Consider the following 13,693-nt stretch of genomic DNA (forward strand, 5'->3'; position numbering starts at 1 on the left):
CTTCTCAAGGCTAAATACCTCCTGTTCCTTCAGTTCCATGATTTCCACACGACTATCCTTAGGGCATTCGTTTTGGATGCATTTTTTCCTGCTTGTAACCCCAAATTCCATTATTTTTTCTAGCTGCCTTGTCATTCTTTTGACTGTGGGACTTACATACACTTAATTTCTCAAATGAACTGCTGCCAAACCAGTTCTTCACCTTGAACTAGTGGAAATAATCTTTTAAACCTGAATGCAGACTTAGCTCTTCTAACTTTATTTAGATGTTTTTGGCATATTACTATATCCTAATGACAATTTTAAACATTGTTTATGTTATTATCTGCTGTATGTATTGGTATGTACTTACCTGCTGGTCACATTCAGCTTTGATAAGCAGACCTGTTTTTTTAGTATTATTCAAGTCACCATGAAAATTTTGAACAGGGTATAGTGTTAAGAGCATGGTTTTGTGGCTTTCCCTAGTAACTCTATTCATTTAAATATGGAACTGTTAACCTGTGGTATTAGAGGAGGTTATTTACCTAGTATAAATTGACCTTAGCATTGTAGCAGTCATTTTATCATGGAATACTATCTACTTAGATGTAGTAATTTGGAAGATGGAAAAATCTTAATCATAATATAGAAAATAATTGGCATATAGCTTAATAAATAACTCATGTTTTAGGATAGCTTCAAATTGAGCAGGTTCTATAATGTAGATTTGAATACCTACTGACCAAGAAGACAAGAGGAATGGATTAGTGCAGACTCCCTTGGCCTAGTATTAGTATAGTACAATGTACTGTTAAAATGACCGATTTCCCAAAGTTTCCCCTTCTAGTCAGAGTTTTGAGGTTATTCTACATCATGGGAACATTCATGGACAATAGTTTTTCCCAGTAAGGTTTCTCCCAGGCATGGTGATGGCTGGAAATCTAAGTGCCGAACTAGGGGCTTTTTAAGACTCATGTAGTTAAATTACTTTAAGACTTTATTTGGTATCTTTAATAATTTTTAAAAAAATATATTCTATTTTCAGTCTGAATTCCAAATGCTTTTGGTCATTTTAATTAACTTGGGAGATGGTACTATTCATAGAAGTTGTGAAGTCTTTGTCTATACTCATTAATGTCTATACTTAAGAATTCTTGCAACCAATTTAAAAAATAGAATAATAAAATCTCTGGTATTTTCTTAGACACTAATGAATGAGTGAATGAAGACCGTGACTGCGTAAGACCTGTTGAGTCTTAGCTGTTCTTTTCTCATGTTATCTGGGCTGATACTATAGGTATTAGATAGCTAGTTCTGTTTCAAAGCCCCTGGGGAATTTACAATTATAAGCAAGTAAACAATTATAAGCAAGTGATACAACTGACCCTAGGGTTTGATGAATTCTAATAAATTTGCACTTAAAAGCTTTTTGTACTTTAGAGAATTTTAAAAGTGCATTTTGGTTAAGTGATTGATCCTGGGGAGTTACAATTGACATTTACACATTTAAAAATATCTAGTAACATCTGCTAGTTTAGAGTTAATAGCTTTACTTGGTAGGTTTTGCTTTTTATAACGTTCAGCTCTCTATACTTAAAATGCTTTGTACTATGAGATATTACTCATAGAGGTAATATTACCTACTCTATTTTGGCATTTAATAAAGATTGAAGAAGTGACTTAATTTTTATTATGTATAACTTAATTATGTAATAGAATTTGTTTCTTGTAGTAGTGAAATCATGAATTCATATATTAAGTCAGTTATTGTTTGGATAATTTTGAAGCGTCAGTTCCTTCCTAACTGGTAAGAGTGGTGGCAAAGTTTCTCTTTTTCAGTAGTGGTGAATTATGAAAAGTAAACCTAGTGTTTTTCCTAAGTTTGCTTCATGATTATTGTTTCGAGATTTTGGCTATGTGTTCTAAATCTAAAATGGATTTTCTGTGCTCTTGCCAAGATTTTTTTTTCTTTTATTTATTTATTTATTTATTTATTTATTTATTTATTTATTTATGATAGTCACAGAGAGAGGCAGAGACACAGGCAGAGGGAGAAGCAGGCTCCATGCACCAGGAGCCCGATGTGGGATTCGATCCCGGGTTTCCAGGATCGCGCCCTGGGCCAAAGGCAGGCACCAAACCACTGCGCCACCCAGGGATCCCTTTTTTTTCTTTTTTAATTTGGCTAATACAAGACCAAATAATATTTGGCATTGAAGTTTTTGCCTTTTCTCCAGTGGGCTATGGCATTTTTTTTTTCCTCATGAAAATACTGTTGTACATTGATGAAGCACATCACTTGTTTGATCTTAATTGATCCTCATAGTACCTCTATCTTGAAAGTGATAGATTTAGGAATTAAAGAGCTTGCCCATTGTGATTTATATAGCAGGTGACAGATCCAGTTCTTATCTCTTCATACTGTATTTTTCACAACATTCATATTAGTCATCTTCTGCATTTAGTACTTGTACTTGATTTTAAAGTGTCTAGTAAACAACTTAGCCACTTAGTGCTTACCGAGTCAGATCCAAACACAAGGACCCAAAAGAATATAAAATAAACACCCCAGTTTGAGAAGGCTTGCCTTTGATATATCGTTTGAGAGGCATTATAATTTCAGTATAAGGTACCAAGTGAATAATTTTGAGAGGCAGTATAGTGCAGTAGTTGTGAGCATGGGCTCTGGAGCCAGCTATTTAGGTTCAAATCTCTGATCCATTATTTACTCAGATCTGTAACTCGTGGGAAGTTATCTCACATCTTTGTACTTCAGCTTTCTTTTCTGTAAAATGGAATAACAGTAGTACTCTACCTCTGAGATAAAGGTAAATGATATAGTGAATTTATGTGTAAAAGCATTTAAAGTATCTGGCTCATTTTAAGTATTTAGTAAATGTTGGTTATTACTTGTAATATGTTGCCTGCTTAATCCCTCAGAAAGATTTGATAAGAATTTCTCTTGTGTTTTTTTATGATTTTGAAAATGAGTATGTTAAATTTCTTAAATTTTGATAGCTTATTTAAAAATTTCATCTTTAAAATAATGCAAAACAACAATAAACAATATACAAAATAAGAACAAGCAATAAGAATAACAATTAGAAAAGAAAACAAAAAATATGTCTCTTAATACTAGAATTTTTTGAGGCATTTATGACTTTTCTTATGAGATAGAATACTCAATTCCAGAATGGACTATTTGATATTTTCTGTCAGTTTTACAATATTGAATTAGTAATATAAGAAACACTAGAAATCAAAGATTGATGTACCTGGGATCCCTGGGTGGCGCAGCGGTTTTGCGCCTGCCTTTGGCCCAGGGCGCGATCCTGGAGACCCGGGATCGAGTCCCATGTTGGGCTCCCAGTGCATGGAGCCTGCTTCTCCCTCTGCCTGCGTCTCTGCCCCCCCTCCCCCCTCTGTATGACTATCATAAATAAATAAAAATTAAAAAAAAATTAAAAAAAAAAGATTGATGTACCTTAGGATTGCTTCTAGATAGTGGTAGCTCAACATTGGGTGAAGGAGGTCTGCTACCTTGTATTTTTATTATAATGAGTAAGATTTGGAATTAATTTTGTTTTCATTGCTTACTTTTCATATCTTTAAAATGATGCCAGTAACTCACTATTTTACAGTGATGTCATGAGAGGGAATGTACTTATTCATAATCATTTAACAATGATACTGATTCCGTGAACTCTAATTATGACAAGGATTGGCAAACTATGGCCTGCAGGTCAGATAGACCCACCACTACTTTTTATAAAGCTGGTGAGCTAAGAATAAGAATGGTCTTAACTTTTTTAGATGATTGGAAAAAAATCAAAAGAGGAATATTCAGTGAAATACTAAAATTATATGAGTTCAAATTTCAATGTCCATAAATAAAGCTTTATTGGAACATGGTCATGCTCATTTGTTTATGTATTGTCTTGGCTGCTTTTGTATCATAGCAGCATTGAGTAGTTGCAACAAAGATGTATGGTCTTCAGAGCCTAAAATATTTATATCTGGCCCCTTTGCAGAAATAGTTTGCTAACCTCTAATTTATGACAGTCTCAAAAAGAATGTCTTCTGTTCAACTTTCTGAATGTATGTGTTTCTGAAGAGATTGTAATTTAAAATGATATGTGATAAATCATATTCAGCTTAATTTTGCATAGTGATATATTCCTATGGACTTCTCATAAGATATTTTTTTTTGTTTGTTTCTCATAAGAAATTTGATGAGATATATACCAAATAGGATAGGTACTTTGGTCAAATGTGCTGCTTAATGTTTAGTTCCCTCATACAGGTCTTCTAAAGTTAATCAGACTGAAAATCTTTTTCCAGTGGGCTTCATAAACATAAAAAACTGCCATATATAATATGTTCATTAAAAAATGTTTCATTTTAATTTGATGAATACCTCTGAATGATTCTAGGGGTTTTGAATATTTAGGTACTTAAGATGCATTTATTTCTCTGCTTTAAATCTATAGTCTTACTAGATGCTATGTGTTTAGTCTGATGTTTAGTAAATAAATAAATGGTCAAGGAAAATATGTAGGACTACATAAGATTTGTGTATGATAGAACTCTTCCAGTGCTATTTCATTGGTATCTAGTCCTGCTTGCTAAGTATTTAGTGTAAGATATGATTAGAAAATAAGTCTACCAAAAATCTAACCTTTTTTCCTGAGGATTGTTCTCACTAGGTAGTAACCTAAGAACGTGTAAGTTAAGCAGTTAGAAAACCTGATCATGGGTTTGAGATTTGGGGGAGAATAAGGAGTTACCTCTGGAGCTTCAGAATTTTAAATTGGTTCCAAGATGACTGGAAAGAAACTGGAATACATACAAAGGGAACTATGATAGAATTAAATCACTTTTAATTGATCACAGGCAAATGTTTGAAAATGGGGTTTATACTGGAAAAAGTGTTCCTTTTTTTTGTTCTGATAAAATAGTAATCACTTTGTTACTGCTTATATGTCATAAATCTTTAGTGAATGTTGTATAACCTAAAACTGCATGTATGTTCTTCAGGTGACTAGAATGTCAGAACTTGTTGGAGAAAAAAAGTTCCAGGCTCTGTTATTTTGAGATATTTTCCAATTTCTTTTTCAAGTACTGAAATGATTTTGTATCTTAACAGTCAGTAGGTGTTTTCAAATCTCTTAGAACTATTATCACTCTTAACATAATTTGCTATAGAATTCTTAACATAATTTGCTATAGAATAAGTTTTTTATTGATTAACAATTTTTCTAAATACATTGCAGAACATTTTAGAATAGCCTACTTATGAGCATAAAGCAACTTATTTAATTTTAGTGTCTTTATCTTCAAAAATGATGTAACTTCTAATTACAAGCTCACTCATTTAAAGTTATAGTCATTTCTTGGATGAGTTGAGTATTTTTGAATGTTTTGGGTTTAGAATTCATTCATAAAACTTACTGAAAGACTTACTTCCTATAAGATTATTTTGGAATAAATGATTGAAGACAGAAAAAAACTGTTTTTGTTCACAGAACGATACTATTGTACTTTTAAGTCGTAAGAAAATGAATGGAAATTTCTCATTTTAGATCCCTAATAGGCTGGATTTGAAAAAAAGATAGGATGTAATGAATAGTAACCTACTCATTGATCTACCTTGTGCTTGTAATTGGAGCTGATAATCCTAACATAGAAGATGTTAGCTGGAATGTTACGGCATTTAAACAAAAGCTTATGTGGGTAGGAATGGGGTAAGATAGGAAAGTTTGGAAGTTATTCCAGCTAAGCAGGGATGAATAAGTGTAGGCATGATTTTTCACTTTATTTTCTGACTTTTAAGAAGATAACATCATCAAAAAAAAAAAACAAAAGCCCACCTCATTTTCTTCCTTGTTCATAAGAAAACTCAAATGACAAGTAATACAAAACTTTTTAATATTTTGAAAATGACTTAATTTACAATTTACAATTGACTTTTTGGTTATCTATGCTATATTTGCATTAAAGTTTATAGATTTCACATGTTATACTGTGTACATTTAGTTATAAATAGATGCAAATATAGGCATCTTGACTGTATAGAGAGTAAGGTTTTTACTTCACTAATCATTTTGAAAATTTTCAGAAGTTCTACATTTCTAACTATGGTCATTATTAGTGACCTGTTTGTAGAGTGGAAGACTAGTTGTGTTCTCTGCTCCTGAGATGGCCTGGCCTTGCTTAAGTGTGTTACTCATTGATATTTTTTAAATGGATAAATAACCAGTAATTGTGCAGTAAACTGAGAATTGGCTGTTTGGAAGATATGGGCTTTTTCAAAAAATACTGATTCAAATCACTGTGAAAGTGTAAGGATACTGATTTCATAACCTGTTGTTTTTGAACAGTAACTTTTTTAGGTATGTTAAACCTTTTTGATGAACTGTGTATCTCAAGGGAGTATGACTTTAAAAAAAATACATTAAAATAATTTTTATTTAGTGGCATCGTTATATTTTATATTTCTGCAGGCATAGTTAATCACACTTAATGTTCTTTTAAGAACTGATGTTGAAATTTAATTGCTTAGGTGAATTTGATTATACCAGTTTTAATTTCAGATACATCTTGAAAATGTGAATAAAAATAAGTTGAAGAAAATTGTGCAAAAAGCTTAGGTGATAAAATTTTGTGGAACATTCCCAGTGTAACAATACATGATCACATGTATTTTGATGAGATTATCAGATTATTTCATCATTTATTTATAGGCGTATTCTCCATTCTAAAGGGGAGCTAAGTGAAGATAGACATAAACAGTATGAGGAATTTGCTATGTCCTATCAGAAGCTGCTGGCAAATTCTCAATCCCTAGCAGACCTCTTGGATGAAAATATGCCAGATCTTCCTCAAGACAAACCAACACCAGAAGGTAAGATAACCCTAAAAACATTGTGATTTTTCAATAAACACCATCACTTATCTTTATTTTTATCAGATGTGTATTATTGTAAATTTAAGTTTTTAAACATGCCTTTAAAGTTTTTAAAATGAAGTAGTATTAAAACCTAATAACTTTATAAAGTTACTACTTAAAACGCTCCGATGAATGGAAAAGACTTTGCACCTAGAGAACAGTAATTAACTCATAGGATCTTATGATGCATTCCCTCGAGTTCTTTTATATTAGATATCTTTGAATTATATCCAATAAGGGCCTCTTTTTTTTTTTTTTTAAGATTTTATTTGAGAGAGTGAGCAAAAGCATGATTGAGGGAGGAGGAGAGAAATAAGGGAATGGAGAGGGTGGGGGAAAGAATCTAAGAATCTCAAGCGGACTCTGTGCTGAGCAGTGAGCCTTTTGTGGGGATAGATCCCACAACCATGAGATCATGACCTGAACCGAAACCAAGAGTCGGACACTTAACCAACCGAGCCACCCAGGCACCCCCAACAGGGGCCTGTCTTAAACCGTACTTGAGGTTATGAAAAGGTTCACTTTATTTCCCATAAAATAGATTGGGTCTTTGGGATTCTAATATTTTATTTTATTTATTTATTTTTAAAGATAGTATTTATTCATGAGAGGCACACAGAGAGAGGCAGAGACGTAGGCAGATGGAGAAGCTGGCTGGGAGCCTGACATGGGATTCGATCCCGGGTCTCCAGGATCACGCCCTGGGCTGAAGGCAGAGCTAAACCACTCAGCCACCTGGGCTACCCAAGGGATTCTCATATTTTAATATTTATCTTTACTTTGAATCTGTTTCGAATGATAACATTATCTTAAATTGTTACTTAGGACTAGAGCTTAACTTGCAGCTTTGTGAGTAAATTTATCATTTTGTGAGATAAATTGTTTTCCGTACTATTTCAAAGACATTTTAAAGTTCCATTTTGATTGTCCATAAGTTGGTAGGACTCTTAATACATTAATCTGTCACATCAACTATTTTATAAAATAGTTATATTTTGTTAGTAGATGTGTTAGTGTTATTCAAGCTATCTGACAATCATTTACTTAAAAATTTTAAGAGTGAAGTATTTGTAAGGTATTCTTTTATAAGACAAAATATATTATATCTCAATAAGAAACACCTATTATGTATGGTGAATGCATTTATTTTATTTATATATAATCATGTATATAATTCCTACTAATTTTATATCTCTTGATCAATGAGCCTCAAACTTTTTGATTTTTTAAAAAGAAATTGCGCGGGCAGCCCAGATGGCGCGCTCTCTCTCTCTCTCTCTCTCTTTCTCCGTGTGTGTGTTCGTGTGTGTGTGTCTCTCTCATGAATAAATAAATAAAATCTTAAAAAAAAAAAAAAAAGAAGTTCCACTGTAGAATTTGTGTTTGTTTTAAATTGGTTGATTTGTTTTTTGGAAGTTTTTCAGTATATTTATTATATTTTAGAACTAAAGTCTTTCATACTGTTTAGCATTGATTTGGTATTGATTTACTTCGTTTATTTCTACTGAAAAAAATTTTTTTTAAAGATTTTATTTATTTATTCATGGGAGACAGAGAGAGGCAGAGACACAGGGAGAGGGAGAAGCAGGCTCCATTCAGGGATCCCGATATGGGACTCGATCCCGGGTCTCCAGGATCAGGCCCTGGGCTGAAGGTGGCGCTAAACCGCTGAGCCACCGGCGCTGTCCTATACTATTCATCTTATGCGGAAATGTAGTTTTTATCTCTAGAAGCTGGTTATATTTTCCATGGTCTCAAACATGCTTAGGTTGTTGAGTATATGAAATGTAGTTAGAATATCTGTTTTAATGTCCTTGTCTACTAATTTTATCATATGTAATTTTTTGCATTGGTTTTAATTGATTGAATGATTGATCTCTACAGCCTCTAGTATTTTTTGTACTTCTTTGGTCATTTCATCATGTTTAATTGAATGACTGCTGGATATTTGTGTGTTCTTAGAAATATCATTGACCTTCATCCTGGGGCACAAACTACTTGGAATGTTTCCTTATACTACTGTATTGTAGTTCTTGATTTTTTACGTTCTGAGTGAGGTTGAACATCTTTTAAGTTTATTGGCTGTGTTTTATATATATGTGTGTGTGTGTCTGTGTTTGTTTCCCGTGACTTTTTTTTTTTGAGATTTTATTTATTTACTCGTGAGAGACACAGAGAGAGAGAGGCAGAGACATAGGCAGAGAAAGAAGCAGGCTCCCTGCAGGTTGCCCAATGCAGCACTCGATTCTAAGACCCCAGGGCCATGCCCTGAGCCAAAGGCAGACACTCAACCGCTGAGCCACCCAGGCATCCCTCCCCGTGACATATTGATTTGAATCCTTTACCCCTACCTTTTCTTTAAACCAAACATTTATCTATTTTTAATTGAATTATAAAAGTACTTTGCATGTTAAAGAAATTATTCTTTGTCATATGCATTGCAAAAAGTTTCCTGTGATTACTGCTTTTTGACTTTGTAGCATTTTTTTGTTTCTCAGGTGATTTTTTTTCCCACAATTTATAATGAATATGCAAATACATTTTTGATATATATAAAATATTCATATTATAGAATAGAAAGTAAAAGTTTCCTATCTTATACAATCTGTTTTTTGGGATATCCATGATTAAGAGTATGATATAAATCTGTCCAGACTTTTTAATACAAAATACATATGTAAAATACATAATCAGGTATTGATACATAGCTTTATTGTTAATTTATGTAGTATGTTATTTTGTATGACTTTCCCTTCAGTAACATACATTTTAGAAATTACAGTCAATTCAGGTGGATACGCCTCATTTTTTAGTATTTGATTAATATTACAGAGTGTATGAATGCAGTTTGTCAATCTTTACTGGTAGATACTGAGGTTCTGTCTGATTTGGCTCTGTTAGAAATGCTACAGTGAATATCCTTGTAAATCTTACTTCACATTTTATTTCTTTGTTATAGATTGCTAGAAGGAATCTTGCAGGATCAAAGATTATACTCATTTTAAATATTGATAGATACTGACAGATGACGTCTCCTTAGTGCTGTATGAGAGTGCTTACTTCCCTGTGGTCTTGTAAACATTTGCTGATATTAATCTTTTAAACATAACCTAACGTGTTAAGGTGATAAATGTTAGTTTTATTTAATATTATCTTGATTAGTACTGAAGAATCTTTTCATTTGCCCTTTACCTGTTCAGAGGCTTTATCCAGTTTTCTACTGGGATTTTGGTCTTTGGTTGTAGGGCTTTTTGTATTATGAGTATTAATTTCTTTATACGAGGATTGCCATTATTGCCTTCTAGTTTGCCCTTTGCTTTTGTTTATATTTTTCACTAAACAAAAGTTATAAATTTATCAGTCTTTTCCCTTATAGCATATGGATTTACTGTCCTGTGTTTAAATGTATTTGTTGTAAGGCATTTAAAGGAGTGTATTAGGGAGCCAGTGTTTTGTTGTTTTTGTTCTTGTTATTTTTTTATGAAATGAATCATTTTCTTATGGTTATTTTCAATCTACATGATCATTCTCCTATTTTACAATTCTAGTTAGTAGAGAAGCACAGTAAGAATAAATTCACAAATGATCTCGTGATCGTGAAGTTAGATAATAATTTTGCTGTTCTGAGTTTAAGAATTTATAGTTGTATGTAAAAGGTAGACTGTATGTGCATATATGTGTGCAAATATATGCATGATTTTCTGCCTTCTACTGAAATATCTGTATATTTCTTCATCTTTCCTTCCGTTCTTGTTATTTATCAGTTGACCATTTATAGTAATCTGCCTTGTACCACAGATTATATCAGAAGGAGAGATGCTTCTTAATTAAAAGTTTATGATTTACTTTTGGGGCACATGGCTGGCATAGTTGGCAGAACATGTGACTCTTGATCTCAAGGTTGTGAATTCTAGCCCCACATTGGGTGCAGAGATTACCTAAAAAAAAGAATCTTACTTTTTTTTTTTGGTTTACTTGTGAAGATAATTATAAGTAGTAGTACAGAGGGTTGGGAGTCATGGAAAAAAATTCTTCATGGGAAATGTGGATGTTTTAGGGATGGCCAGGCTTATATATTTCATATTTTGGTTTTAAGTTTCTTGGGTAGACCTATTATGTCAAGTGGGTACTTCATCTCCTATTAACTGCTTAAAACATTTAAGGGAAAAAACATCTTTCTCATATGCTCTCCTCTAGTCTGTCCTGGTTTAGAGCTTTACTTAAAGCACAGATTATAATTTGATGTTAAAGATGGTTACGTGAACAATCCAGAGTGTCTGTTGATTGAAGAAGCTTCTGTTCATTGAAACACTCAAGATTCATCAGTTGTAAAATTGAAAATATAAAATATCTTGTTGATAAGTGATTTTGCATGCTACACCTGAAATGGTTTTAATTCCCTGTGGCTTATTTTATCATAGAGCATGGGCCTGGAATTGATATCTTTACACCTGGTAAGCCTGGAGAATATGACTTGGAAGGCGGTATATGGGAAGACGAAGATGCTCGGAATTTTTATGAGAACCTCATTGATCTGAAAGCTTTTGTACCAGCCATCTTGTTTAAAGATAATGAGAAAAGTTGTCAGAATAAAGATTCCAACAAAGATGATTCCAAAGGTAAATTCTAGACAATAAATTTTTACATTAAGTGCTATAAAAATTAGGTTCAAAATAGTATTTGTAAAATTATTTAGTTACTAGTTAGTATGAACATCGAGTCTTTAAATGAATGACAGAATGTGGAATGGAGCATGAAAGGCTGATAAACGACATACTTTTAGCAGTGCCAAAATTTTTATGTTAATATGAAATAATTTGAAAATGTCTGTTTATAATATAATGAATTCATGTGAGATCTTGGTAAGATTTGAATTTCCCCCAGTTGGATCGATAGGGAAAGTGTTAGTTCTATAGTGTTCTTTATCTCTAAGGCTCTTTCTAGGCCAGATATCCCTAGATCTTGGTGAGGGAGGGTTGCATTAGAGCAATCAGAAGCTTTGAGATCATTGACGGAGTGGGAAGTCCTGAATGCCAGTCAGCCCATGCTTTTTAAAGGGAATTCTAATTCTGCCAAACTGTAGAGGTGGAGGGGAGATGGGAGAGAATGGTGGCAGGGCTTTGAAGAGATAGCAGATATTTTTTTTTAAATGTACTTTTGTATTCTGATATACTTACTAGGGAACTCCTTTAAAAAAATAATAGCTAGTAATTTGTATTTAGTAATCACTTCATGCCTAACATCATTTTAGCACTTTATAAGTAAAAAATTAATTCTCATAATCCCTGTGAGGCAGCTGCTATTGTCCCTGTTTTCAGATGAGGAAACTGGTACAAAGAAGTTGAGTAACTGTCAGGGTTAAGTAACTTACACAGCTAGCATGAGGTGGACCTGAAATTTCATCCTTGTTAATGAATGACTTGGGCCCTTAATTACCATGTTACATTGCTTTTTGAGTTATGTTAAGATTAGTAATTTATGTACCTGACAGTAAAACTAGAAAGTAATACTCTTAGCTTTTGATGTACAAGTAGTTTTTTTATAACTATTGTCTTATTTATTAATTCATGAGAGACACAAACTGAGAGAGGCAGAGACATAGGCAGAGGGAGAAGAAGGCTCCCCCGCAGGGAGCCTGATGCAGGACTCGATCCCGGATCCCACGATCATGACCTGAGCCAAAGGCAGGCGCCCAACTGCTGAGCCACCGAGCCGTCCCAATGTACAAGTATTTTAACACTTCTAGAATATTCCATCACTCCTGTACCCATTAAGCAATTTCTCTCCATTCCTCCCTTACTCTAGCCCCTGGCAAATACCAGTTTGCATTCTGTCTATGGATTTACCTATTTCTAGTGTTTCATGTAACTGGAATCACACAATGTATGTTTTTTTATGTCAGCTTTTACTTAGCATCATGTTTTGGAGGTACATCGCATTGTGAATTTGACAGTACTCCATTCCTGTTAATGGTTGAATTAAGTTTCGTTTTGTGTGTATATCACAAATTGTTTTTCCATTTATCCATCAGTGGACTTTTGAGCTATTTCCACATTTTGGCTGCTGTGAATAGTGCTGCTGTATGTTCTTATCTGAGTCCCTATTTTCAGTTTGTTGAGTATACACCTAGGAATTGCAGGGCTATGTGGTAATTCCATTTTTTTTTTCTTTCTTTTTTTTTTTAAATTGAAGTATAGTTGACATACAATATTGTTTTAGTTTCAGGTGTACAACATTGTGATTAGATAATTCTGTTGTATGGTGCTCACCACTATAAATGTAGTTACCATCTGTCACCACACAAAGTTATTACAATAACCACTGAATGGGAGAGGATATTTGTAAATGATACATCTGATAAGGAATTAATATCCAAAATATATTTAAAAAACTCCTACAAATTAACACCAAGAAACCAAATAATTGGATTTAAAAATAGAGAATCTGAATATAGGTTTTTCTGAAAAAGACATACAGATAACTGGCCAATAGACCATGAAAAGACGCTCCATACCACTACTCACCAAAGAACTGCAAATCAAACCCAAAGTGCAATATCACCTCCCACCAGTCAGGAAAGACAAGAAATCACAGGTGTTTGTGAGGATGTGGAGAAAAGAAAACCTTCATCCTCTGTTGGTGGAAATGTAAATTGATAGTACAACTATAGGAAACAGTATGGGATTTCCTCAAAAAATTAAAAATGGAAATACCATACAATCCACTAATTCCACTGTTGGGTATTTCCCCAAGGAAAACAAA

General features: G+C 33.2%; 1 protein-coding gene across 3 annotated transcripts in view; it reads left to right on the top strand.

Annotated features, from left to right (window-relative positions):
* Positions 1–13,693, top strand: part of UPF2 (UPF2 regulator of nonsense mediated mRNA decay) — a 102,407-nt gene that overhangs the window by 11,100 nt on the left and 77,614 nt on the right. For all 3 annotated transcript variants that reach the window (XM_049100847.1, XM_025445054.3, XM_025445056.3), the window contains exons 4-5: positions 6,726–6,886; positions 11,353–11,550. In XM_049100847.1, the coding sequence (XP_048956804.1) occupies positions 6,726–6,886; positions 11,353–11,550 (359 nt within the window). The remainder of the gene's footprint in view (positions 1–6,725; positions 6,887–11,352; positions 11,551–13,693) is intronic.

This window comes from Canis lupus, chromosome 2 (genome assembly GCF_003254725.2).
Source record: "Canis lupus dingo isolate Sandy chromosome 2, ASM325472v2, whole genome shotgun sequence".
Taxonomy (NCBI): domain Eukaryota; kingdom Metazoa; phylum Chordata; class Mammalia; order Carnivora; family Canidae; genus Canis; species Canis lupus.